Here is a 27,744-nt window from a genome sequence, read left to right as displayed (position 1 = left end):
TTGGAGGGGACATGTCCCCCCCGTCCCCCCCGGGATCTGCACCCATGTCACGCAGACCCTCTAAATCTATAACGATCCACTCTTCAGATCGATGTATCTGGGTGCAGCTCGTCACCACTGACTCCAGTCTTCCTAGTCGGGGAAATAACTGATCATCTCTCACCATGGCGGACCCAAGAATACGGCAGATCAAAATCAAAACCGGTATAGTTAAGAGGTGAGTGTTCGTTTCTCTCCGCGATGACGCAAAATACGCTAAAGCAGGGGCTCCGCCGGTGCGACACGCTGGGTTGGTGAAACCGACGCCGCAAGTCGGACACGTTTAGTCGGGTGCGCTCTCAGGATACACCGGGTACTGAGCGCGGCCTAGGCGCCGGCGCTAACTTAGCAGGCGTCTGTCTTCGGTTTATGGTCGTTTTATGATCTCAAGCTGACAGATGTGGTTATATAATGAAGCTGATCGAATTGTAAAAGAAAAATAACGATTTATATATGTATATATCTGTAGATATATTAGTTGGCAGGCGCTATGCTAATGCCGCGTTCCATTTGTCCTCGGAAGTCGGAAATTCCCAGTTCCCAGTCGGAATTTTCAACTGGAACGCCCCTCGAAGTGGGATTTCCTACTGGGAAAGTGGGAGAAGCTTCACAACCCCCGAGTTACCATTCCAAGATGGCTGCCGTTCCCAGTTCCGATTTCCGAGGTAAATGGAACGCGGCAGATCCACGCTGCTTTGTCATCCCTGGAATTTGCTGATGGAGAATGTGGCTTTTGTCCAAGTTAATGCATTTACATATTATTCAAGTAAACAAGTATACTTAGAGACACTGAAACCGAAGAGATCCTCTTCGTTTTAACTAACACCGTTTGCTTTTATCTGTTGGTTTGTATTTGTGCAAAGTCATCAAACCAAACGCATCAGCTTCTGTGGCGTCAACAATTAATATGTGCATGAATGTAAAACGGGATGCTTTTATATTTTTAAATACATATATTAATAGGATTACATTGTAAGCCTGATATGTGTTGATATATAGCTGGAAACGGTCTGACAACAGTACTTCAACTTCAAAAACAAGTTGAAGTACTGTTGTACATTATTGCATAAAAAATAGGCTTATTTCAAGATGTTGAATAATAAAACTGACAAATTAGGAAACACATAGCATTCATTCAGAATAGGAGGTAATGAGTACTGCTGGTCTACAAAGCACTGAATGGTCCTGGACCAAAATACATGCTTGATCTGTTAGTTCCCTATGAAGTTCCCAGACCCCTGAGGTTCATCTGGATCTGGTTTGTTGTGTGTCCCAAGAACCAGAACCAAGCAAGGTGAGGCAGCGTTCAGTTATTCTGCTCCTCACCGGTGGAACAAACTTCCTGTAGACCTGAGGTCTGCTCCAACTGTCAGCTCCTTTTAAATTAGGCCTAAAAACATTACTGTTTACTGAAGCCTACTCTTAAATTAAATACTTACCTGCTGTTCTCTACTGCCATTACTTTTCAACAACTTGTGCTTTTTATTATTTTACCTATTTTCTTATCATTTTATTTGTTATTTACTGTTTTTGTTTTTTACTGTAATTGAGTCTTGCTGCTTTTAATGTTGATGTAAAGCACTTTGAATTACCTTAATAATGGCTTGGTTTTATATAGCGCCCTTCAAGGCACCCAGAGTGCTTTACAGAGATCATTATTCATTCATACACGTTCTCACCGGTGGTAGTAGCTACATTTTGTAGCCACAGCTTCCCTGGGGCAGACTGACGGAAGCGTGGCTGCAATATCGTGCCAAACGGCCCCTCCGACCACCAACAAACATTCATACACATTCAAACACATTCACCTTGTGTTGAATTGTGCTTTACAAATAAACTTGCCTTGCCTAGATATGTCATGTTTTGCTCTGTGATGCACTTCTGCAGAACAGTATGTAACCATAATTGTTTTTTTTTTTTAAGAAAGAAATACAAGTTGTACAAAAAGATAAATGGACAGAACAGTGTGTAGCTTCCCTCTGCTGTTCATGTACACAGCCAAACACGTAGCTATCAATACGGCGGATTTCCTAGGAGCATATCATCACTTGCTGATACAATCCCAAACCTGCGGTAATTCACCTGCCAAAACTGTCCAGTGGTGTAAAGTAACGAAGTACAAGTACTTCGTTATTGTACTTAAGTAAGATTTTTGAGAATTTGTACTTTTATTGATACTTTCATTTTTCTGTACTTTTACTTTTACTTCGTTACATTTTCAAGGAAAAAATCGTACTTTTAATCCGCTACATTTAAAATTGGACACGTCGTTACTCGCTACAAATTAAAGAACAGCACAGCGGGGGCTGATTTATGGTTCCGCGTTACACCGGCGCAGAGCTACGGCGTAGGGTACGCGGCGACGCACACCTTACGCCGTTGCCTACGGCGTAAGGTGTGCGTTGATTTAACGCGGACCGGCGGACGGGAAGGAAGGGGGGCGCGTGAATATACCGAGAAGTAGCCGCAGCTCCCGGGAGAGTTGCGCCGCAGAGGCGGGCCGGAAGGCCGGAGGAACCGGCGTCGCGTCGAGTACCGATGAGGACTGAAGCCTGAATTATGGTTCCGCGTTAAATCGACGCAGAGCCTCGCCGTAGGGTACGGGCCCTGCGTTTGTGTAACGCAGAACCATAAATCAGCCTTGAGCGGCACCATTCTTTGATTCCACCACTTCTAAGGTGGTTTTGGCATTTAAAAGTTCAAAAGTCTCATCCTTTATCAGCTGGGGTTGCTTAATTTTATCACTGCATACTACAGGCTGGGGGTGAACCTGTCAGTGGGGCCAATGGGGTACAGCAGCAGTGATGAGCAAAGGGAGAAATTAAAAAGGGGTTAATGGAAACAAACGCTAAAGGGGTCGGAATAATATCACCATTATTTAGAGTTGTAAGCAAATTGTTGGATTCTTCATTTCTTTGCAATCCTTTTGAAAATAATTTTATACTTTGAATTTTGTACTTTGTACTTTGTACTTTTGTACTTAAGTACATTTTACACCATGTACTTTTGGTACTTTATTATATTTAATTTGAGGTACTTTTATACTTTTACTTAAGTAATTTTCTTAATGGGTACTTTTTACTTTTACTTAAGTAATTTTCAAGCAGAAAATTTGTACTTTTACTTAAGTACAATATTTTTGTACTTTTTCCACCTCTGAAACTGTCCATTTTTTCCAGTGTTTTTTCTTTCTTTACACTTTTTTTCCGTACTGTGTTTGATTTACTCAAGCCTAATTTTTCTCTCTGTCAAAGTAAACACTCCTCTGCAGAGCTCTGCATCTCCAGATATACACCTCCCCAAATGTTCTGACGATGAGTCGTATCGATGCAGACTGCAAGAAACGTGATTGGCAGATTATTCTCTTCAGAATTTTCCGCCGCTATGTCTCTTTTGTTGTTTTTAAGTCTGGTAGAACGATAGTTTGTTGCAATGTCTCCCAAAACGGCGGATGTTCAACATTTACCAGCCCAGGTCCCATAAAATATACATAATATATTATGTAGAGCTGTGTTAGGCCGTCATGTGTTTGGTATTATGCAGAAGCATAAATCAGGCTTAAGCCATTCTTAATCACTTAAATCAGGTTTACTCACCCACCTGGTTGACAACTACATTTTCAAAGTTATTCATGGTGAAAAGAGTCCTCCTCCAAATACAAATGAGGCAAAAAAAAAAAGCTTAAGCAACTAAAATATGGCAATGGATTCCTTTGTTCCAAAACCATGCGGTCAGCTGTAATAAAATCAAGCTTGGTCTCAGAGTGAGGCCTCAGAGCTGGGCTTTAAAGTTGAAATTAAGGCTTCCCCTGTTCACATAGGACTGTGGCCCAACATCGCTCACGGACAAAAGACGGATATGTGTGCATTCCATCGGTGTGGGTCTGGATTAGTCGTATGGGGCCTCAGTTGTAGCCGCACGTTTTTGTTATCAGGAGCAGCCCAGTAACTAGGATTTTTGGGAACTTGTATGAAAGCACCTTCAGTGCTAATCTTATCATTACAGTTTTTCTTTTCTTTTTCTTCTTCCTCCATTTATTTGTGGTTAGCGAACAATGAAAATGGCATATTGCTGCCACTTGGTGGTATGGAGTGGTAGTTTATGTATTTGGATCCTACCCGTCCTTCCACTGTAAATGGAAATATAGGTTAAAAAGACAGAGGAGGTTTCACACTCCCGCAAATGGAAAACACACCTTTTTAACAGGCCATATGTGAGTTTGTGAAAGGATTAATCAAGTGAAACCAGTAGAAGGATGGTTTAAAATTAGGTTTGAAGCAAAAAACTAAACAGAAGACGGATTTTAGTGTAAAAATCAAACCCGGGATGAAGACTTATGTAGACCAAACTAAGTTCTACAAAGTAATTTGTATTGTTTACCTCTCTGCTTCCCTTTTTAATTTCTTGTAAATAATCATTAAGGTTTCTCCCTCCTACTCTTCTTTCAGAAGTAGTTTCCCCCCCATGATGTTGCTTCTGTTTTTTCTGTTTTTCTTACTTTTTTATTTTATTTATATTTTTTCAAATAAGGGATGTCTTGTATTTAAAGGAGCATGAGGCAGGATTGAGGCATGATTTATGAAAAAAATTCGTATATGTTTTAAGTTTTCTAGTAATAATGTCAGATGAAGCGTTCCAAACCAAAAAGAATGAGCCCTCTAGTTTATCTCTCCGTTGCCTTGAACAGGCTGTGTGCTGCAAAATCTGCTGCAATTCCGGGTCCGATTTTCCCGCGCTGTCCTGCGGATGTGACGTCAAATGACGCTGCAAGCGCGTTCTCCCCGTTCTCCCGTGCCGGCTTCACTGTTGGCTGCAGTACCCCCGACGGCCATCGTGGCGAAGGTGGCGCTAATGAGTCATTTCTTAAAGGAGCCTCATGCTCCTTTTAAAGAAAGTAGGTTTTAGAGTTAAAGCCTGGCAAAATGCTAAATTAGTCTGCTGGCCAGGCGCCTGAGCTAAAGAAAGTGTGTAAGATTTGAGTTCAATGATGGCGATTGAAACAAAAATAACTGTTGATACCATAAAACAGAACTTTCTTCAGACCACACAAGACATAATCTATTCTATTAGAGACGATGGCTACAACTCTTGCAGAAAAATACAACAGTCCAAACGGTAAATCCCTATTCCTCTTCCTTTCTTCCTTCCTTTTTCATAACTGAAAGTAATGTCATCTAGCAGCACCGCTTTAGTTACCATACTACAATACTTGCATATGGTTTAGGACTTTTAACTGCATCCCTGATAAATTGTTAATCTTTACATAACATCTACATTATTTCCATGGTCAAATTTCAAGATGCAAAATCCATTACTTGAACTTTTTATTTTCAAAAGATGACTACATAAATGAGTCTGTCACTGTTATTTTATCCTATTAAAATAAAACAACAGTCTTGACATTTCTAAACGCTAGATTTTCAGTACATTACCAAAATAATGATGTTGAGTGATGTTGAGATATAATAAAGGTAGTTTTGAGTTGCATATTGACTCATTAAGCAAATTAGTTGACAAATCCTCGTCACTTCCAATGAACTGCACATTGCGACTCCAGAGCTGTCAATTTGATTCAAATTCACTTGAATTTCTTTTGTTGTTTTTTTCCTTTGTAAGCTAACTAAATGTGAGTTGCAACTCTTTGTTTTTCTAACACTGATAAATGGGCTGAATATTATGGACTAGCTCATTCTTCCCTTTTAAAAATGGTACAGATGTGCTATTCTTCTACGTATTTGTCCCTACACAGTCACTGCATTATTTTTATGCTTGTATTAATTTTTTCCTTTAATGAATTTTGTGTTTAAGGTGCCCAACTATGTTGAGCCACAAGGCCGGTGGATGCAATGCAGGACATTAATTTTTGTAATATAGTCACCATATGACCTCCATAAGATGTTAATGTTTATCTTTTTTTTTTAATTTATTTTTATATAACCGAGTTTACCTGCTCTTGATACATTTATTCATTAGACATTTATTTTCAGAAATATCGGACTAGAGTATACAGAGGGGGTGTAAATTAACTTTTTTGTTTTGAAATATTAAAGTATAGTTGAAAGTTTTACCAGATGGCACATTTAGACCTAATCTGAGCTACTTTTGGCACTTGCGGCTCAGTTACGGCACTGCTGAGTGCTAATGTGGGCCCGACGTGTCCCCAATTTCGTGAATTGGGACAGACTTGGGTTTTGGCATCTGTTGTTGATCCAGGAGCTGGTAAAGAAAACTGCTGCCATGTGCCAAGTCTGGGCCAAACATTCTTTGTTATCTGGCTTTGAGCTTTCTGAGAAACAATTGACGGTTGGGTGCCAACTGCTGATTTACCAACCTGGGCAGCTGTGCCCCTACCAGCATTGCTATGGTGACAACAGGTTTAAGTTTTTTTTACTTTGAAACATGTAAGAAATTATAGTTTAAAAAAAAAAAGTCTGCCTACTTGGAAAATTTGTTCACCTTGCTACAGATTGTGGTCAGAGTCCATGCTTTGTTTTTTGACTCTTTTCATATATAAATAGAGCTGAGAATTAATTTTTTTTTCATTGTTGAACATTGGAAAAAAAAGTGTATTCAATATAAACAAAAGGTAAATGGAAAAGCCAAATCTGTGTATTCCGTTTGTTAAAGAAACACTTCATTTCCAAGTAGGGGTGGGTATTGGGAAGGACCTCACGATACGATACGCATCACGATACTTGAGCCACGATACGATACACATTGCAATATCCCGATTATGCGATATCCCGATTATTATATTCTACATAGTTCACCGAAAAATTTAAAAATGCATTACACATCTTAAAATCCAAGTTGTATATATGAACATCAGATGATAGTGATGGATCTTAAAATCCGAGTTGCACGTTCATCAGATTATAGTGACAATTCATGGGACAAACTGAGTCAAAACAATGTTTTATTATAACTATACAAGCTAAAGTTACAACATATTTGTATATGTTTTTCATATTATTTACATCATATGAAATTAACATTAAATTTAATATGAGGTTGCTTTAATTATGTGGCAAATGATAATAAACACAAGAAAGATGGGTACTAAAACCAAGGACAGGCACAGTGATCAGTCAGTATAGATATAAATCCATCAATAAATAAACCTCTGTCCATTATTTTTCATTTTTTTAAGGACAGGCAATTGTGTTATATAAAAAATAAATTATAAAATGAAATAAAACGTGAAATAAAACCTGAGCTCAGTGCAGGGCCCTCCCAGGGTTGGTAGAGAGTGGCAATGCCCAGGACGGTCACTTAGGTAGGAGCACTGGGTGATAAAATGGGAAAAAAATCGGGGATAAAAAATATTTAAAAAAAATATATAAAAAAAAAAAAATTGATATTCAAATTTTGAATATCGATATTGAATCGGCTGGAAAAGTATCGCAATATATTGCCATATCGATATTTTTGCCCACCCCTATTTCCAAGCGTTTTGTCTCTCCATTTTATCTGTAGGTCTGATCATTGAACATAACTTTTGCTTTAGTACCTGTGAAATGATCATGGAGTTGAAGCCATCCCACGTCTGAGCGCAGCTCCTAAATTCGTACGCTGACCACATTTACTGTGCTCAAGCAGAAAATATTGCAGACATCATGAGTAGGGTTGAGATAATGGCCTCGGGATAGTTGACGGTCAGGGTGCCTTGTGTTGATCTCCAGTTCCCTGCTGTCGATTGCATTTATGTAATTTGATATTGATTGTGTTTTGATGGCAGTTAGGCGCCCGTAGGGATGTGATAATGGTGGCTGGATTTCCCGTGGAGATCGCAGCCGTGGGGTGTCGAGGAAAAACAGTACAGTGCAGTCATCAGAAGAAAGACTGTCCCTTCCTACTGTACTGAGGTTTTTGAGGTTGAGTAAACTCTTTGAACAAAAGACAGGAGATATTACATCCCCCGCCCCCCCCGGGACCAAAAATACTACCTTGACGTGAACCTTTAATCAAGCTGTCTGTTGTAAACGCACATCGTGTCATTGCTCTCTGTCTCTTCATAATCTTCTGTCCCTCCCTTCTCCCATTCCCGTCTCTTTTTTTTTCCCTCCCTCTGTCTGTCTGCCTTCCTTCCTTACTCCCGCCACCATTTCATATATTTCAGTTTGCAGGAGAGCTGCCTGCTCTTTTAGCCGGGCCTATTTCCACCGGCTTTTGCACATTCCAGTCGGTGCCTCTCTGCCCTAGCGAGGCGGATGGCCTTAATAAAATGACAACAGTAATTTGCCTTTGTCATTCCGGCCCAAGCACAGACTACACCGTGGCTCAAAAATACAGTGCTGTAGAAGGCGGCCGAATATGTGTGTCGGCTGGCTCTAATTCCTTTTTTTTTCCTATTTTCCAGAGAGCTGCCTTTTCCATTAAGTCGGAGGTGGCAGGTCTATTTAAAACCAGCCACGACCCCACCCCTCATTCACAGAGCGCTCCAAGTCTGGGAGAAATAAGAAATTAACATGAGGACTGGAAGGGGAGGAATGGACGTTCTGTTATTAGACTGTCCTTCAGTTTTATTCAGATGATCCCAGCCTCCCTTCCTCCATCTTTTCTCCTCGCCACGCCACCTTCTTTGACTCTAAACAGGCGACATCACTCATTCTGCATCAAGCTTGAGAGAGGAAGACGGGAGCTGGTATTGCATATGGTGCCTGTTTAAAAGCTTCTTGATGGAACCGTATCACAATGAGTGGTAATTGATGTAAAATATGACAGAGTGCTGTTGGCTTCCTTGGTTAGGCGAGGAGCGGTACAACACGGAGGGACGGGTCTCCAGTAATGTGACTGACTAATGAAGGATTACTCACTTACACAGCTGATTTTATGAAAAATGAAATTTGTGTTGTCATTTTCAACAGGCGGCCACAGCCGGAAAAAGACAATTAGTGGGAAATCATTATCAATAGCTATATTTTCAAACTCCATTATGCTAATCAGGGTCTGAATCTGTTTAATAGATTTAGTTCTATTTGGCCCGTAATTGATAAATAATCAAAATTTATCAATGCACTCAGGCCCATTTTCACTATCAATCAATAAAAAGAAGCCCATTTACCACCTGACTTGGTTCAAATTAGGGATTGAATTGATGATCAATTAATCTCTAAAAAGGACCAGTAGTGTGTGAGTGTATAGGAGTGTGTGTGAGTGTTGGAGAGTGTGTTTTTGGAAGGCAATAAAAGCAGATAAAGGAGTTGGATAATCCTTTGAGTTGGAAGTTATGATATAGTTAGTACGTGTCTGCTCGCTGCATGTTAAGTCTTTTTAAGAAATTGTCATAGGGGGCCTGATTTAAGTTTTCATTGGAGGTTTTACTTTAATACTTGACAATAAACAAAAATACTTTCAGTATTTATTTAAAAACCATATTAGCTATGGCTGTCTTTCAAATGGCCGTGTTAACACAATGTACTCCGTAAGTGTGCCGTGTTTGGATGAATGCCGTCGGCTTTTACGGGAAATGGCGACTGTTCCTTCCTCAGTTTATTTTCTGAAATAACCAGATTTAGATTTAGAAGATTTAACTGTTTGTTGATTTTTAAGTTCTTAATAGAATTAACTTGGCTGGCAGATTCTGGGAAAAATTTGTAATTTTTTTTTTTTTCGAACTCTCAGGCATGTTTTTCATAATTCCAACCCTAATCCTTTATCCTGACAATAGGCCAGTCCAGTAAAAAAAATATATAATTACATTAACTAGAATAAACCACTAATCTAGGGCTGGGCGATTTTGGACAAAAATAAAATCCCGATTTTTTTTTTTTTTTTTTTTTTTTTTGTTTCTCTGAAAACCCGATTTTCGATTTCGATTTTTTTGGTAAAACTACAAAAGACAATGGAATAAATTGTTTCAAATATTTTATCTTTATTTTTAAAGAAAAATAGCAAACAAATGTCCCTATTGGGAATGAAGTGCAATTGAAAGATACTGTAAATCCTCCTCGAGTTTAGTAAAGTGACAACATTTACAATTTTCTTGACCAAACAAAGATGACTAGACGAGCTCTGTCTGTAATGCAGCCAGCTGCAAAAAAGGAAAATCGATTTTCCGATTTTCCTTTTTTTAACATCGATTGTGATTAATAAATCCGATTTAGATTTAAAATCGATTAATCGCACAGCCCTACACTAATCTCATGTTGTAAATCAATTTCTGCTGGTTTTTATTATCATAGTCATTATGTATGTGTAACTCTCTTGATATTAGAAAAAACTTAATTGCATATTTATGAGCTATGTTTTTATTTATTGATTGTAATGTAAACCAGATCAATCTCGAACTCCATGCCTCAATGAGACTAACATTTTAGTATAAATATCTAAATCAGTATTATTCAATGGTGCTGGGCACGTACCCTAGGGTAAGAACAAGGCCAGTATCTTATCAGCGCAATGCACATCTCCAGCTCGGAGCTGGCAGCGGCTCCTGCGCAAGCTAAAAGGTTGCCTTGAGGGCACTTTGGAGCGGACCACAGCAGCACCGTCTCGTCTGCTCGCTGAAGAACGAGTGGAAACGATACGGGCTTTCACATCTCCGATAAGACTTGGTAAAGGGGCTAAATTTGTTGCTAGAGAGGTCTGAAAACTCGCTAGATATAGCGTCAAAGTTGCTAAGTTGGCAACACCAACTGCAGGGCCGGTAGGCTTGCTCAGCCAGTGTATCACTGACCTAAAAGCGTCTTATGATAGGTTGAGGGAGAAGATAGCGACAATGTACCTGCACCTGTGATTGATTACCATCCCCTTTAACTGAAAACGTAGTAGAGATGCCCTGATTCATTGTTAGCGTTGTATATTGGCTCTGACGTTGACAAAATAGGTGGATTGGTTATCATAAAATTGTATTTATTTAAGTTTGAGTATCTTTCGTTAGGAATTTAAATGAAATTGCATAGTTATTTGTTACCTCTGTTGCAGAATTGTTTGGGTTTTTTTCTAACAAAACATTTCACTACATTTATATCTGTGTTAAGCCCAAATCCCACAGGGCAAAGAACTGATGTGGTTTAGTTATGCAACTGTTTGCAGTGGTTTTGCTCCGCTATAAGGTCTCAACAGGAGTGTTTCAAAAGTGGAGCGCTGCCTCCTCAGCTGGATCTGTGAGGTTACAGGCCCATTAATGTCCGACGCAGAAGACGGATACGCAGACGGACAGGCCTTCATCTGTCTCCTGTGTAGTTCACACGCAGAATTTGGTCAGTTTTCAGGATCCTTGTGGATCTGTCGTGTGACGGAGGACAAGGAACAATACCACCGCAAACCGCGGGGGGCAGTGTTAGTGTAGCTAACATGTAAAAAGAACAAACCAGAGAAGAAGAGGAAGAACTCGCCATCCACATGTTGCGATGTATTGAATGGACCACTACTGTGGTGCCTCTGAGGAGCGTGCAGCCTCACGATTTCCTCCACCGTCGCCATGTTTGCTGTAATAGCTTCTTCTTTGTCTTTTCCTCCTCCTTTTGCAGTGGCGCATTTCTGCCACCAACCAGTGTCTGAAACTGACATTAATATGCTGAAGTGAACTCTGAACTCACCACTGCTGGTGGATGAATTGCCCTAACCAAGGCAACTTAAAAGGCCCATGGGAGTATGACGGTGCTTGAAATGGGTGTGACTATTACATACGTAAGAGAGCATAAATGGGCCCTTTGAGTTTTCCCAGGAACTTTGAGATCATGTAAGAATTGTGCGGTAGTCATTTAAAAATGTACATCTCGCCATGTCTTCCCCCTTTTAGGATTATACATATAAAGGATGAGTGGTATCCAGATGAGATGAGCTTTTTGAATTTTAAACTGAATATTTCCTTGTAGGGGTTAAAACATTTTGAAAATTGACCGTGATTCTCTGTGCCGCTGTCTGACTTTCTGCCAGCTCGATTTGCTGCGTGTAAATTGATGCGGTTTACTCGCCATCCAGTGCCAACGTGGGATTCTAACGGTTGGCGTCTAGTACGCATGACTAGCCGCTCCCACAACATAGGGCTGGGCGATTATGGACCAAAAGTCATATCTCGATATTTTTATAGCTAAATGGCGATACTCGATTTATATCGATATTTTTTTTGTGACATAATTGGGGTTTCTCCCAAAGCATTATAGCATCTCTGTTAGCTTCATTTTTTTCTGAGGCAAACCCTTAAAAAAACACACAGTCAGTTTTAATACAAAGCCTCGTGCCAAATGTCACACAGGTACCTTTATTAACAGAGGTCTGCACAATATCAAAATGTATAAAACAAATGAAATAAAAATAAACTGCCTGCATATATAGAATAAAAATGCTTCTTGAATAAAATAAAACAAATATCCCTTTCCTGCATAACAATTAAATTTAAATACACTGTGCAATTAATACAATGTAGACAGTAACAGGCAGACTTTTCCACTGAGGTTGACAGTTGTGCAAATAACAAAACATTTGTGCAAATCTCAAATAAAACATTCAAGTCAATTTGTCACAAAATAAGCTATATCAAAATCATTAAAAAAAAAATATATATATATATATTTTTTTTAAATTGATATAAACGATATTGTCTCGTACCATATCACGTTTGAAAATATATCGATATATATTAAAATCTCGATATATCGCCCAGCCCACAACACGGACCCCATTCATTTTTTTTTATGGGAAGCAGAGAGGCGTGTTCGTCGTGAAAGCCAAAGGATTTTAGGAATCGGGGTGTCCGGGCGGGGCTTTAAAAAGGCGAGCAGCAGCGTCCAGCATGAGACCATTGTTCAATCAAAGTTGACAACTCTGTCTGCATCATTAAATTAAATTTCAATATCCTCCAACTGAATTGGGCAGCTTCATTTTATACCTCCAAAACTCATAATAGTTTACAGTCATTGGGGGCGGTGCTTCTGATTTGCCTTCTTCTTGTCATAAATGGCCAATCAAATATTCTTCCTGCTCACTATTGATGCACCGATCAGGATTTTCAGGGCCGATCACCAATCTCGAAAACCAGTATCTGCCGATCCCAATTTTTCCGATCACAGCGTGAAATCCTAAATTCGTCAATATTGTTGTCTCATGTACATGACACTGACATTGTATTATTAGATATAAAAATTAGGAAATGAGAAAGTATCATAAATTGTCTGTTTTAGTTCAGGCTAAGGCAATGAGCAATATTTCTCACTAGAGACTCTTAGAGACGACTAAGACTCGGCTTACAAAGAGTAAATGTAGCTCACTAGCTTCAGCTTCCTGTGGTAATAATTATGTACAACATGTGCACCAACACAGACAACAGCAGACATGTCACTCTCTAAAAGTTAATACAAGTTGTAAACTATAAACTTTAGTTTTCCTGTGGAAAGAGGAATAAAATCTTAAAATAAAAATTAATTATGAATTATTAAGCTTTGTGAAAGCTTTAGCAATAGCATTCGCCGCGTGTGAGGAAACTATTGTGAGTGAAGCAAAACTCTTCACACTAGAACTCCACGTCACTCCTGAAGCGACTGACACGACTGTCGTCCTGCATGAGACTTTGGACTGTATATAGTTTGGTATAACTCCGACAGGATTTCATCAGTGAAATATTTACGACGCGGCCGCGAGGATCCAAGCTGCAAACGTGTTTTAAACCTGATGTCTTCTACAACAGAAAGCGGCTGATGAGCAAAGCATATGAATTCATTACCTTACGATGTAGTTCTTTATTTTTCTTCCTGTTTATAAATCTCTTACAGGTGTTTCAGCTGAGTTAGTCCCGTTGCTGTGCGCTCCTTTTCTTTCTCTGCCTTAGCAGCAGCCAACTTTGGAAACTCAATATACTCCTTCGTGTGAAAAACTATCTTATCAAATGTCTTATCAGCTTCGTTGTGTTGAAATTCTTTTGTAACATTCCTCCTCGTGGTATCTCCTTTGCACACACTTTGCAAACTTTAAATTTGTTGTCCTTTTCGGACATTGTAAAACTCCCATACCGGCGAGGCCGACTCCCCCTTAGGAAAGCTCGGTCTGAGATACGGGAACGCCGGCGCGGGTGGGGGATTGTTGTTGTTGTAAACGTCATCAGATCGGCCCACTCTGAACTATTATTTTCTGATCTCTGATCAAAACCTATAGGGCCATTATCGGCCCGATCCCGATCAGTGGCCGATCAATCGGTGCATCTCTACTCACTATGTAAGTACCGTATTGGCCTGAATATAAGACGGGGTTTTTTACATTGAAATCAGACTGAAAAAGTGGGGGTCGTCTTACATTCGGGGTCTAGACGTTATACCCATTTACAACGCTAGATGGCGCCAGATATCTTTAAAGCGAATGCTGAATTTAACTCCCCAGGCCAAAGGAACCCCTGTCACGAAGAAGAAAAATAAAAAATAGTATAAGAAAGAGAAGAAAATAAGAGAAGAGATAACAGAAAGTGGAGAAACGTAGCGACAATCTGGGGAAAAGAGGGTGGAAGATCGGCAGCTGAGGAGAAGTTATGATGTAAACTTCAACATAATGGTTGGAATGAGGCAAAATAACAGGCTTTTTCTCTTGAATATATTGTAATAATCATTTGTTTCAGATGCGCTATCATTATTTTCTGTATAAAAATTTAATTAAGTGTTCAAAAAGTCTTTTTTCAAACTTGAGTCTTGAAAAAGATGGAGTCGTCTTATAATCAGGGTCGTCTTATATTCGGGACAATACGGTAAGCCTCGTACTTTGAATGTGTCCCGCTCCCATCAGTTGCTTCGTCACTGAAGTTTCATTGCTCGCATTAAGCCGTGAAAAGTTAGAAATTCCCCAACTTTTGACGGAAGCAGCTCCAATATACAGTGGTATGAAAAAGTTTGGGCACCCCTGATCATTTTCAAGATGTTCCTTTATAAATCATTGGTTGTTGGGATCAGCAATTTCAGTTAAATATATCATATGGCAGACAAACACAGTGCTATTTGAGAAGTGAAATTAAGTTTATAGGACTTACAGAAAGTGTGCAATAATTACTTAAACAAAAGTAGGCAGGTGCATAAATTTAGGCACCCTTGTTGTTTTATTGATTTGAATACATTTAGCATTAATTATTTGGAACACAACAGTTGTTTGTTCAGTTCATTGACCCTTCACCTACATACACAGGTGAAGCCAATCATGACAAAGGGTATTTAAGGTGGCCTGTTGTAAGTTGTTCACCTCTTTGCATCTTCTTAGAAGAGTGGCAACATGGGAGCCTCAAAACAACTGTCAAATGACCTGAAAACAAAGATTGTTCAACATCATGGTTTAGGGGAAGGATACAAAAAGCTAGCTCAGAGATTTCAGCTGTCAGTTTCCACTGTAAGGAACATAGTGAGGAAATGGAAGACACAGGCACAGTTCTAGTTAAAGCCCGGAGTGGCAGGCCAAGAAAAATGTCAGATAGGCAGAGACGAAGGATGGTGAGAACAGTCCAAGTCAACCCACAGACCAGCTCCAAAGACCTACAACATGATCTTGCTGCAAATGGTGTCACTGTGCATCGTTCAACTATTCAGCGCACTTTGCACAAGGAGATGCTGTATGGGAGAGTAATGCGGCGGAAGCCTTTTCTGCGCACACGCCACAAACAGAGTCGCTTGAGGTCTGCTACAGCACATTTGGACAAACCAGCTTCATTTTGGAATAAGGTGCTGTGGACTGATGAAACTAAAATTGAGTTATTTGGACATAACAAGCGGCGGTATGCATGGCGGAAGAAGAACACAGAATTCCAAGACAAACACTTGCTACCCACAGTCAAATTTGGTGGTGGTTCCATCATGCTTTGGGGCTGTGTGGCCAGTGCAGGTACTGGCAATCTCGTTAAAGTTGAAGGTCGCATGGATTCCAGTCAGTATCAGCAGAGTCTTGCCAACAATGTTCAAGAATCAGTGACAAAGTTGAAGTTGCGCCGGGGCTGGATACTTCAACAAGACAACGACCCTAAACACTGCTCAAAGTCTACTAAGGCATTCATGCAGAGGAACAGGTACAACGTTCTGGAATGGCCATCTCAGTCCCCAGACCTGAATATTATTGAAAATCTGTGGTGTGATTTAAAGCGGGCTGTCCATGCTCGGAAACCATCAAACCTGACTGAACTGGAGATGTTTTGTAAAGAAGAATGGTCAAAAATACCTTCAACCAGAATCCAGACCCTCATTGGAAGCTATAGGAAGCGTTTAGAGGCTATTATTTCTGCAAAAGGAGGATCTACTAAATATTGATGTAATTTTTCTGTTGGGGTGCCCAAATTTATGCACCTGCCTACTTTTGTTTAAGTAATTATTGCACACTTTCTGTAAATCCTATAAACTTCATTTCACTTCTCAAATAGCACTGTGTTTGTCTGCCATATGATATATTTAACTGAAATTGCTGATCCCAACAACCAATGAATTATAAAGGAAAATCTTGAAAATGATCAGGGGTGCCCAAACTTTTTCATACAACTGTACTTCAGTTGGACAACGCTTGACGTCTCCTCATTCAAAATGAATGGACATTCTCACTACGTACTTGCACGGTGAACCTTGTACTTTGTTGGACTTGTGTCCCCCACTCACCCCTGCCCCCAACATGCAGAAAGAAAAGTTTCAAGTATTAGCTGCAATCTTGATAAGGAATTTGTAATGTAACTCATGAATTAAGATGAAACTCGTTTTATAAATTAAAAACAAATCTGTGTTCAAATATTTTTTTAAATGGAGCTCACATCACTTGAGACCATGAAACTTGGGCAACTAGTGAGCTAAGCGCATAACCTTGAACAAGATAAATCTAATTCCTAATTCCTTACATTACCAGCTTTGTTGTAAAAATCTTCACTAATAACATGCTTATCTTGAAAATTTTGGCACTGCTGAACAGAGTTGTACGGTGTTCTCCGTTTACATTATAAATGTTACAATCTGAATAACCTATCCAATCTATGGCTCTAAAAATGTGATATGGTCTGAACCGCGCAATATGAGCCATTACAGTCCCAGATTTCTGTGTACCAGAAGTGTAGTGTGAACACACTTTCGTACTCAAAATAGTAATTGTAATGATGCGTGTATGTGATTTAGAACCACCCATCAATCGGATATGAGTTCACTTTAAAACTTATTTAGAAAATCAATGTTTGAATGTCAAGAATCATAATCTACCTACATTTTAATGACCCAAATTATCAGCATTTGTGTGAAAATGTTCATAAAAACACCTAACTTGAATTATAAAAATTAAAAAAATGGGGGCAAAATGTTAATGTGAAGAGGCAGCTGTGAAACTAAACACCAAATATTTTCTTCTGACTGAATAAAACGGAAAAAGCACACATTGATAAACGTACTAAACCATTTTTCTGTTCCTGCATACTCACCAAGAGCTCATTAAATAGGCAATATATTAAATTAGAGATCAGCTAATTGATTACTTGATCCTTGGAAATTAAATTTGATCTCTTGTTCTGCCCTCTTAATTATGAGGATTTACTGTTTTTCTCTGTTTAATGTGACTACGAATCTTTAAATATCTTTTTTTTCCCTCCTGTCGAGTGTTTAAAACATCAGTTTCGTGCTTTTTAGAAGTTGTCAGTAGCAATTTGTAACTTAGTAAAGTTTTAGTTTCAGCCCTAGGTTCAGTTGAGTCTTTCTAGCATCAATTTATAATTGTAATAAATGTTTTCTTATGATTAAACCCCCACCCCACTGTGGAAAGTTTGTAGACATTTTTAAAAAATCAGAAAAAGTTAATACAACATTAATTTGTCTAAGGATGGGATTTTACTTGTGTTATTTACCTTTATTCTTCTAAAGTAACAACAAACTGGAGGTTTGATTCAACATAGATGTAGAAGAACCCAAAATGAGACGAACGTGGTTGTTTGATATCCACCCGAACATCTTACAGATTTTAAATTATTGGCTTAGTCGTGACTTTTGCAAAAAATTTAATTACCAAAGATGAAGATATGGAAATGTAAGTGTGATGGATTTGGTTAATTTATTTTCTGGCCATTAGAACTGTAGTCGGCAAATAATCAGTATCTGTTTATTTGTAACATGCACAGTGTTTGCTAAGTGTTTACATGAGTTTGGAGAAAAAAGACAAGAGTTGCTTCTTTTTTTCTTTAAAGGACATTTCATGCATCCTACTTTGCCACAGACCAACGGTTAAATGCTCAACTTAAATATCCGCCTGTTATCCCAGCACGTATTTTTGAGCTCCAATACACTGCAGACATGTATATGAGAATGCGTTGGTACTTTATGACATTACTGCTACCGTTACTCTAGGTATAGAGGTTCACAGACCTCCAGATGTGAGCTTGTGGAAGACCTACAGAAAGATTTTGCCTGGGTCTCCAATTCTTTGTACTAATAGGACTTTGTAGTGACTCTCAACTCATTGTAAAGCCGGTCTCGGTTCGCTGCTGATGGTTGTCTAACATCGTTTTCGGTTAAACAAGGCAACTGCTGTTGGTGCCAAAGCCCCCAAAAGGATCTGGGATCTTCCCTGCTTCCTACCAGGCAGAAGACAAACTTGTGAATACTATTGATCTTTTATTTGGCAGCGACAAAGATATTTCCTTTTAGGAGTGAGTAGAGAGCAGAATCTGAGCGAAGGGAATGGAGGCAGATGAGATATCACAGATGGACAGAAATGTGCCACCAAATGAATGATGATGCAGATTAGGGCTGTTCGATTAATCGATTTTAAATCGTAATCGGGATTATGTACCGTATTTTCTGGACTATAAGCCGCACCTGTATATAAGCCGCATCCGCGCTATTTTTAAAAAAACAATAAAAAAAGATATACAAGCCGCACCTGTATGTAAGCCGCATCCGCTCTATTTAAAAAAAAAAAAGATATGCAAGCCGCAGATATTTATGTTGTTAGATTAGATATTTACTACATGTACAGAAGGATTTTGAACTGTAAATGATGTACATGTATATATCTAAATAGATCCTTTCCTAACAGTGTCTTTTAACACGGCAGCAACTTTGCTGATTAAAACGGGACAGAACCAAGAGAAAATAACTGGTATTTATTTATCTATTTATCTGTTTGAAATCTGCTTCTACCTACTTCTATCTGCTAAAGAAGAAGTAGAATATTCTTCTTTGCATTTATTTTGTCTTAGTTTTGATTCTAATTCCGGTTAGCACTCCCCCTAGCGGTGGAAGAAAAATCCACAGAATAGCCGCACCTTTGTATAAGCCGCACGGTTCAAAACCTATGAAAAAAGTAGCGGCTTATAGTCCAGAAAATACGGTAATTAGAACGATGTTAAAACATGAAAATCGTAAAATCGATTTTTCACTTTTTTTTTTTTTTACCTTGTCTGCACACATATTAATGATTGATACCATATTAATGATTGATGGAAATACCTCTCAATACCTGCGACAAGTGCCCCATCGGAGAGGCTCTTAAATATAACTTACTGTATGTTTGCAAGTGCTGATTTGCTGATTTTTTTTTTTTTTTTTTTTCAGAGATAAAACTTTATATTTTATTATATTTTTTAAAACTTTTTTTCAACTTATTTTACAGAGTTTTGCACTTTATTCATTCATTTTTGGTTTAATAAGAGCAAAGTTTGCACTTAAAGCCCAATGGGGCAAATGTTCAATAAAAAAACAGCATATTTGAAATCATTTCTTTGCCTTTTGTCAATTCACAAAATAATCATAATCGTAATCGAAAATCGGATTTTGAGAGAAAAAAATCGAGATTTTATTTTTTGGCAAAATCGAACAGCCCTAATGCAGATCTGAAACTGTAATTCAAGAAAAAGGTTCCCGGGTGCTTTTGGATTTAAAGGAAATAAAATGTACTTCATGCAAATGTGTCTCAAGTTCCTCTTACGTCCAAACATAAACTTGATCTTCACTGCGCATCAGTGAGTAGGGATATGTCTGGTGGTGGTTCTGGAGGTGTGTATCTTGCCATCCTGTGGGAGATGATCTCACCGTGTCCCCTCAGTCAGTGGAATCATGGACAGAATGAGGATTGATGGCCTCGTCTGCAGAAAGTGACCATCACAGTCCGCCTTTCATGGTTCAGCCCATATTATCTCCGGGAGGCTGCGCGTTTGTTTCATCTTTTGAGGAACAACTCTGTGTCACTACCTGTAACAACATCTTGTTTCCCTCTTCCTGTTCGTCTCCAGACTGGCAAAAGAGAAGATCTCCTACATAAATGAAGCAAAGGGCCAAGAGGAGAAGATTGAGCGCCTGAAAGCAGAAGCAGGAGATGACTACGTCATCAAGAAGCAGGTATTCAAGTCTTATGATTGTCTGTTTGATGCTGCAGTTCAGAATATTAACCTTATGCAGTATAAATGATCAGTTATTCATGGTTGTCAAGGCAGGAGTCTCACTGCATCTGGAGTTTAAACCTTAACTAGTTTGGCTCTGCTGGAAACTTCTTGACTTTTATTTTGCATTTTGCTCTTTTGTAGTGCAATGAGTTAATGATTACAGAAATATTTTTCTTTGACAAAAGTCAGAGGGTTTCAGGTTTACATGGGTATAACTCAACAGAGCAGAGAGAAGGCTGCACTGTAGAGAGGCCGACGGCTTCACCGTCGTTGGTGGACGGTTACAGCGACTTAGTGTTTACTTCACATAATCACTGATGGCAGTGCTGTTTATACCAGAGCTATGAGTAAATGCGGCTGTGATCGGTCTCCGCTTGACAAATATGGATTCAAGGCAACAATAAATTGTGTTTGTTACGTTCTGCAAGAAGACTAAAGTTTGAAATGGTTGACATGAGTGTTTGAGGGTCTCAGGGACGAAGCAAGTCTTCATAGGGCTGGGAGATGTATCGAGATTTTAATATATATCGATATATTTTCAAACGCGATATTGTACGAGACAATATCGTTTATATCGATTTTAAATTATTATTATTATTATTTTATTTTATTTTTTTATGATTTTGATATAGCTTATTTTGTGACAAATTGACTTGAATGTTTTATTTGAGATTTGCACAAATGTTTTGTTATTTGCACAACTGTCAACCTCAGTGGAAAAGTCTGCCTGTTACTGTCTACATTGTATTAATTGCACAGTGTATTTTAATTTAATTTTTATGCAGGAAAGGGATATTTGTTTTATTTTATTCAAGAAGCATTTTTATTCTATATATGCAGGCAGTTTATTGTTATTTCATTTGTTTTATACATTTTGATATTGTGCAGACCTCTGTTAATAAAAGTACCTGTGTGACGTTTGGCACGAGGTATTGTATTAAAACTGACTTTTTTTTAAGGGTTTGCCTCAGAAAAAGATGAAGCTAACAGAGATGCTATGCTTTAATGCTTTGGGGGAAACCCCAATTAAGGCACAGAAAAAAATATCGATATATATCGAGTATCGCCATTCAGCTAGAAAATATCGAGATATGACTTTTGGTCCATATCGCCCAGCCCTAAGTCTTCAGCAAACTTCAGAAATCTCCTAGTACCGTTTGTCGCAGTCTTTAGTGGATCATCGTGATCAAAGACTGAGTAAGAGCTGACCAGGCAACGAGTTCAGGTTGGCTAGTGGTCTATAAAGTCATTCTGGAACGGTCCAGAAATGGTCAGAGGTGAAGATCTTGGACTGAAGGATGCAACTGCAAGCAGCTGATGTTCAAGAGGTCGCTTCCTGCTGCTCAGCTGGGCTTCACCCCCAACCCCAGACGCTCACGACCATTGTGTAAAAAAGTAAGAAAGAATTAAATGAATAAATCAAAACAATTTTGACAACCACTGCTTTTGGAAAGGAGAGAAATTTCAGTTTTTTGGGATTTACTGAAATGAGCGAAAGTCAATAATTCTGAAATTTGATGATTTGAAGTCTCAATTTCTATCTTTGGAACTTTTATTTTGAAGTGGACTTGAAATGAGTCTTTTAGTACATCTCTGTTAAAATGGGCTTAAAAAGGTCTTAAGTCTGTTAACACCGTGACACAGACAGTTTAGTTGTGTTCAGAGGGGAGTTCTTGTCGGTGTAAACTGGAACTGGAATCTTTTGGTGAAGATTGCGTCTCTCGCATCACGATGCACTCGCACACTCGGACCCTACTTAACCCGCAAAAAGGACAACAACAATGGCGGACCTCTGTCACGTTTCTGCCCCTGCATGTTTTTAGTTTATTTGATCTGTTGAAACAAAACCCGTTTCCGTTGCAGCCGTCGATTGAGACTAAAACGTTAAAAAAAAAAAAAAATTTTAGTCTGAATCGTTTTATTTCACACTCATGACAACTCTGAGGAGGTGAATTTAAAAAAGATTTTGTAGCCCGCCAGGAGAGTTGATATAAAACATTAAATCGATTTCTGATGGGATTGATTGACAGTAGGGATGGGCGGTATGGACTAAAAAATGTATCACGATAATTTCTGACATTTATCCCGATAACGATAAAAATGACGATAAAAAAAAATACCAATTCAACTCCACCTTTGTAACTATAAATCTATCACCACATTCAGTCTTTGGAGCCCCCAAAACACTGCTCTAAAAGAATACTAAATACTAATAAACTACACCAATTAAATTGAATTGATAAAAACCTATTAAATTTGCCCACCTGTACCGCAAAACTGTAATGACTCAGATCCACCATGTTTGTTACACAAACACGTATCAACTTGATTGATTGATTGATTGATTGATTGATTGATTTCTTTCTTTCTTTCTTTCTTTCTTTCTTTCTTTCTTTCTTTCTTTCTTTCTTTCTTTCTTTCTTTCTTTCTTTCTTTCTTTCTTTCTTTCTTTCTTTCTTTCTTTCTTTCTTTCTTTCTTTCTTTCTTTCTTTCTTTCTTTCTTTCTTTCTTTCTTTCTTTGCCAATGGCTAGCTGTTATCACTTGACTCATCCATAATCCTCATGTTACGCGCTTAGAGAACCATCCACCCGTTTGTATGAACCCAGCCTTCGCATAAACGCGACGGTCATGTTTGTTTTTCACCTTCAGGTCAACATGTTAAACGGTACATCCCGCTGTGAATATCTGACGGCAGCTCTGCAGATATGTTGGCTGAAGGACCTGGGAGCAAAGCCAGCTTTGATTGACATACGTGTTCGTATCGGCTTCCAGAGCAACATCGGCTGCAGCACATGTTTAGCTTTAGAGAGCCTCAGAAAAGATCTGGAGTGAAAGTTAGTTTGAGAATGGTGGACAACATGCAGACATTTCTTTCTTATTTTTCCCCATGTTCAACTTGAAGAAGGTTGTTGAAAACAGCGTGCGTCTCAGAACTGCCCTGTGGGTCCCTGCTACAGATTTAGGGTTGGGTAAAATGAAAAATTCACTGTTTTTGCTTTGTTTGTTCATTCATAGAGTGGTGGTTCAGGCTGAGCAGCAGGCTTGGTTGGTGTTAAACGGCTATATTAGAAGGCCAGATGGATTATGGTTGAAGACGAGAGGTCTGAGGCAGGATGGATTAGAGGTTTATGTTTTTAATGGAATCAATACACTTTAAGTGTCATCTTTATCCTGCGCTGATGGGATCATTCCACTGCACCAAGAGGGCACTGTGACTTTCCTCCGTTGCAGGTTCCTTCTTGTCTCACCCCACCCCCTCACAACCCGTCATATCTTGATGGCAACCATCTCGTCTTGTTTTTGATGAAATTGTTCTCCACCAGGCAGCCGTGTGATGTTCATGGGTGTAACTGAGTCCATGAGATGGGCCAGGAAGCATCTGTCAGGAGGGAGTGTGTCTGACAACGTTAGCCAGCTCCTCTCTGCTCTTTAGGGTGCCAGATGGGGGGGGGATTCCACATTAGTTCCCCAGCTGTAACAGTTTGACTGCAGGCGTAGTAATACCTCTGTACGCCTCATCACGGTGCCCTCGGCTCAAGGTTTCTTCATTCATCCAGGTGTGCAGGCATATCGAGGTGGCCCCCCGCTGCCCAACTCCCGGCCCCGATCGATAACTCAATAACATCTTTCATACTGCCGACTTGTTGAGGGGATGTTAAGCACAGCTGAGTGTGTGTGGGACACCCTGCTGCCAGGAGCAGAGCTGGGGCTGAATCCAGGGGAATTAATATGTCTGACTGCTTCAATTATTGCTCCAAACTAGTGACAATGCATGTTTCTTTATGATTTGATTTAAAAAAAAAAAAAAAAAAAAAAAAAAAAAAATCACATAGCAATGTTATGCATTGGCTATGTGAAATGTGGTGTTTGTTAAACCTCTTTTTTTGTCTTCATTTTGAAAAATAAAAATTATAAATATTAAAAAGAAACAACAAAAAAAACCAACACATTTTAATAAAGATGTACTAATGTAAATAGGGATGGGCAAAAATATCGATATGGCAATATATCGCGATACTTTTCCAGCCGATTCAATATCGATATTCAAAATTTGAATATCGATTTTTTTTTTTTTTTTTTTTTTTTTTTTAATATAAATATATATATTTTTTTTTATCCCCGATTTTTTTCCCATTATATCACCCAGTGCTCCTACCCAAGTGACAGTCCTGGGCATTGCCACTCTCTACCAACCCTGGGAGGGCCCTGCACTGAGCTCAGGTTTTATTTCACGTTTTATTTCATTTTATAATTTATTTTTTATATAACACAATTGCCTGTCCTTAAAAAATGAAAAATAATGGAGAGGTTTATTTATTTATGGATTTATATCTATACTGACTGATCACTGTGCCTGTCCTTGGTTTTAGTTCCATCTTTCTTGTGTTTATTATCATTTGCCACATAATTAAAGCAACCTCATACTAAATTTAATGTTAATTTCATATGATGTAAATAATATGAAAAACATATACAAATATGTTGTAACTTTAGCTTGTATAGTTATAATAAAACATTGTTTTGACTCAGTTTGTCCCATGAATTGTCACTATAATCTGATGAACGTGCAACTCGGATTTTAAGATCCATCACTATCATCTTATGTACATATATACAACTTGGATTTTAAGATGTGTAATGCATTTTTAAATTTTTCGGTGAACTATGTAGAATATAATAAATCGGGATATCGCATAATCGGGATATCGCAATGTGTATCGTATCGTGGCTCAAGTATCGTGATGCGTATCGTATCGTGAGGTCCTTCCCAATACCCACCCCTAAATGTAAATTGGTTGCTGTGATTTCAGATGGAGGTGCTGCAGGAGTCCAGAATGATGGTTCCAGACTGTCACCGCCGACTGACCATAGCACATGCGGACCTGCTGCAGTTACTAGTAAGTAACGCTGTGAAACTGTTAATCAGAGGCAGAAAGACTAACGACGCTCAAACACCTATTCAAATCTCTACACAGCACGTTCTTTCATTCTGAACGGTTTCCTTGGATTCGTTTCTCCCGGCAGCGAGACCTTGTTCAGGATGTTATTCCATCTGCCACTCCGGTCACCATGCCAACCAACTTATAACCTGTCGGGTAGCTGTTGTAGCCGCTCTCCAATGAGCAAACTCCAGTGTGTTGGACCGGAGCTGGTGGCAGCTGTCGGATATTTCGTGACTTGATTGTGCCCTCGTTCGTCTGTTCAGCCTCGGTGTCACATGATCCACTTCAGGAAGTTGCTGCGACAACACTGGCGCTCGCAGCAAAGCTGAATGAGGACTGAGTTCGCCAGCTTTAGTCTGAGATGTTGGAGCTGGAACAGCTGGATATCTGGACAGATATTGAAACGTATATATGTACTTGCAGGTGGAGCCCCCGAGTGACACGATTCATTTGAGAAATCAATCTCATGACACGTAAAGATGAAATAAAAATCAGCACTCTCCTCAAATTTTACCCCCGACACTTTAAGCTACATTGTGATGAAAATGATCCATTTCAACTAGTGAATAAATGTTGTGATTAAAAAGAAAATGAGAGGAAAATGTAACGGTAAAATTAAGCAATTAGTTATCATCAAGTTCATCAAAACCAACAAGCAGTTTATCACTTTTTTCTTTTACTGATATGTATTTTTGATATTTAGGTTTTGTTTGAATTTAGCAAGCCCTGTTGGTGCCTAAACCGAAGATACTTGAATCTTGTCAGAGGCTTGAAATAAATATTTATGACCCCCCCCGACCAACATTGATTGCCATTTCACTGGAAACGTTTGTTCTGTCGTCACTCGAAGCTGCTTTGATTCAAATCGTTTTGGTCCCTAATAAAAGCTTCCTCAGATCTAATAATAACGGGGTTGTTTTAACTCTGGAATGTTCTTTCATGTTAAAAAATAAAATGTAGAATGAAGTTTGGTCTAATATTCAGTTTTTTTTCCTCTTTCTTCCTGGCTGTATTTAAATCTCAGCAGACGTTGTTCTCCGCCGCAGCATATTTCTGAAAAAACTGTACTGAATCTTGAATTATAGGCAGGTAAAGGTTTGGGTATGGTTTTGTATGTATTTGACCAGAAAGTGTGGCAGACCCTGCAGGATGTAAGATGACATGGTGAGAAGCAACCGTAAGCATGCACCACTTCGGGTCATTGCAATTAATGCGGAGCAGCAGCCAGACAGCAGGAGGTGCGAGTCACCGACGGCAGAGCTGAACGCCGGGCCGAGGGGGCCAACGTGGAATCAGCCGCATCCCCGCTCCCGTATCCTCCCTCCGTCTTCCCCGAGACAGACATGCACATATGCACACGCTCATCACAGCTCATTAGCAGCGCCGTCACTGTGGTGACCATCACAGGAACTCAAACACACTTTGATTAAAGAATGTTGCGTTATCCCTTGGATCTGCTAAATTTAGGTCCCGCTAACAAGTTTTGTTCATTGTGTTTTTAATATGTACAGTCAGAGCTGTAATCCCTCATTTTGAGTGAATTAAACCCAACCTGTGTGTGTGTGTTTGTGTCTTCCCAGGAAACAGAAGAGGATCTGGGTGAAGCAGAGGAGTACAAAGAGGCTCGAAGCGTATTGGACTCAGTGAAGCTTGAAGGATGATTTCTGATGTGTTTCTGTTCTCACTGTGAGACTCACTCACTTAAATGTCCATTCCTTTCGTCAGGCCTTGTTTGGAGCCGTGGAAGCCGACCGAATCCGTTCAGTCTCTGCTCTTGATGTAATTATTTCTACTGTTTACTGTTAACGTGCCACCACTTCTGTTCACGCTTCTGCTATGTGTAAAATCCTGAAAAAAGTGATCAAATGGTCACTTTATCACAGAGGAGTGCAGGGTTGAGTGTCTTATTGTTATTTTTTCACACAATAAAACTTCATACATGTTATTAGATGTTCACATTTGGCAGTCATGTCTTTTATGCTTTTATCTACTGATTTAGATGATTTCTCCCACTTTGATCCAGGGTTAGTTTGAAGAAGGAAGTTTTACTATGTTTTTATTTTTCTGCTTTTATTGGTACAAATTTTGTCCAGAATGTTTCCCAGAATGCTCACAAGATCAGAACATGATTATTGATCTAACTGTGGAATTAAAATGGATGAAAATGGTTCCAGAACGCAAAATAAAATCTTAAAGTTTTAAAATCCAAAGATGCTTGCTTAAAAAAACTCTAAAGTGTCACGTTTCATTCATAATAATTAAGAAACTTGGATGTGGCTTGAAAATTGTCACTGCGTTTTGAGTTTTCATGTCTTTTAACTTCTTGATTTCTTTATCAGTTTACCAAAAATTGCATGTATCTATCTGATGGTATTCATGTGAACTGGAAATGAACTGGATGCGAGTGTAGTGTTGCCTACAATAAAGATGAGAGGGAAGTGCCTCTTTCAGTGAAATGA

General features: G+C 39.1%; 1 protein-coding gene across 1 annotated transcript; it reads left to right on the top strand.

The window, feature by feature from the left end:
• The first annotated feature begins 86 nt into the window (after positions 1 to 86).
• tbca (tubulin cofactor a) lies at positions 87 to 27,744 on the top strand. Its single transcript, XM_061733331.1, has 4 exons — positions 87 to 217; positions 20,192 to 20,297; positions 25,154 to 25,240; positions 26,866 to 27,744. Exons 1-4 carry the CDS (start codon positions 165 to 167, stop codon positions 26,944 to 26,946), a joined length of 327 nt encoding a protein of 108 aa, XP_061589315.1. The 5' UTR covers positions 87 to 164; the 3' UTR covers positions 26,947 to 27,744.

Source organism: Cololabis saira, chromosome 11, assembly GCF_033807715.1.
Source record: "Cololabis saira isolate AMF1-May2022 chromosome 11, fColSai1.1, whole genome shotgun sequence".
In the NCBI taxonomy this organism is placed as follows: Eukaryota; Metazoa; Chordata; class Actinopteri; order Beloniformes; family Belonidae; genus Cololabis; species Cololabis saira.
This window is presented reverse-complemented; position numbering and strand designations above follow the sequence as displayed.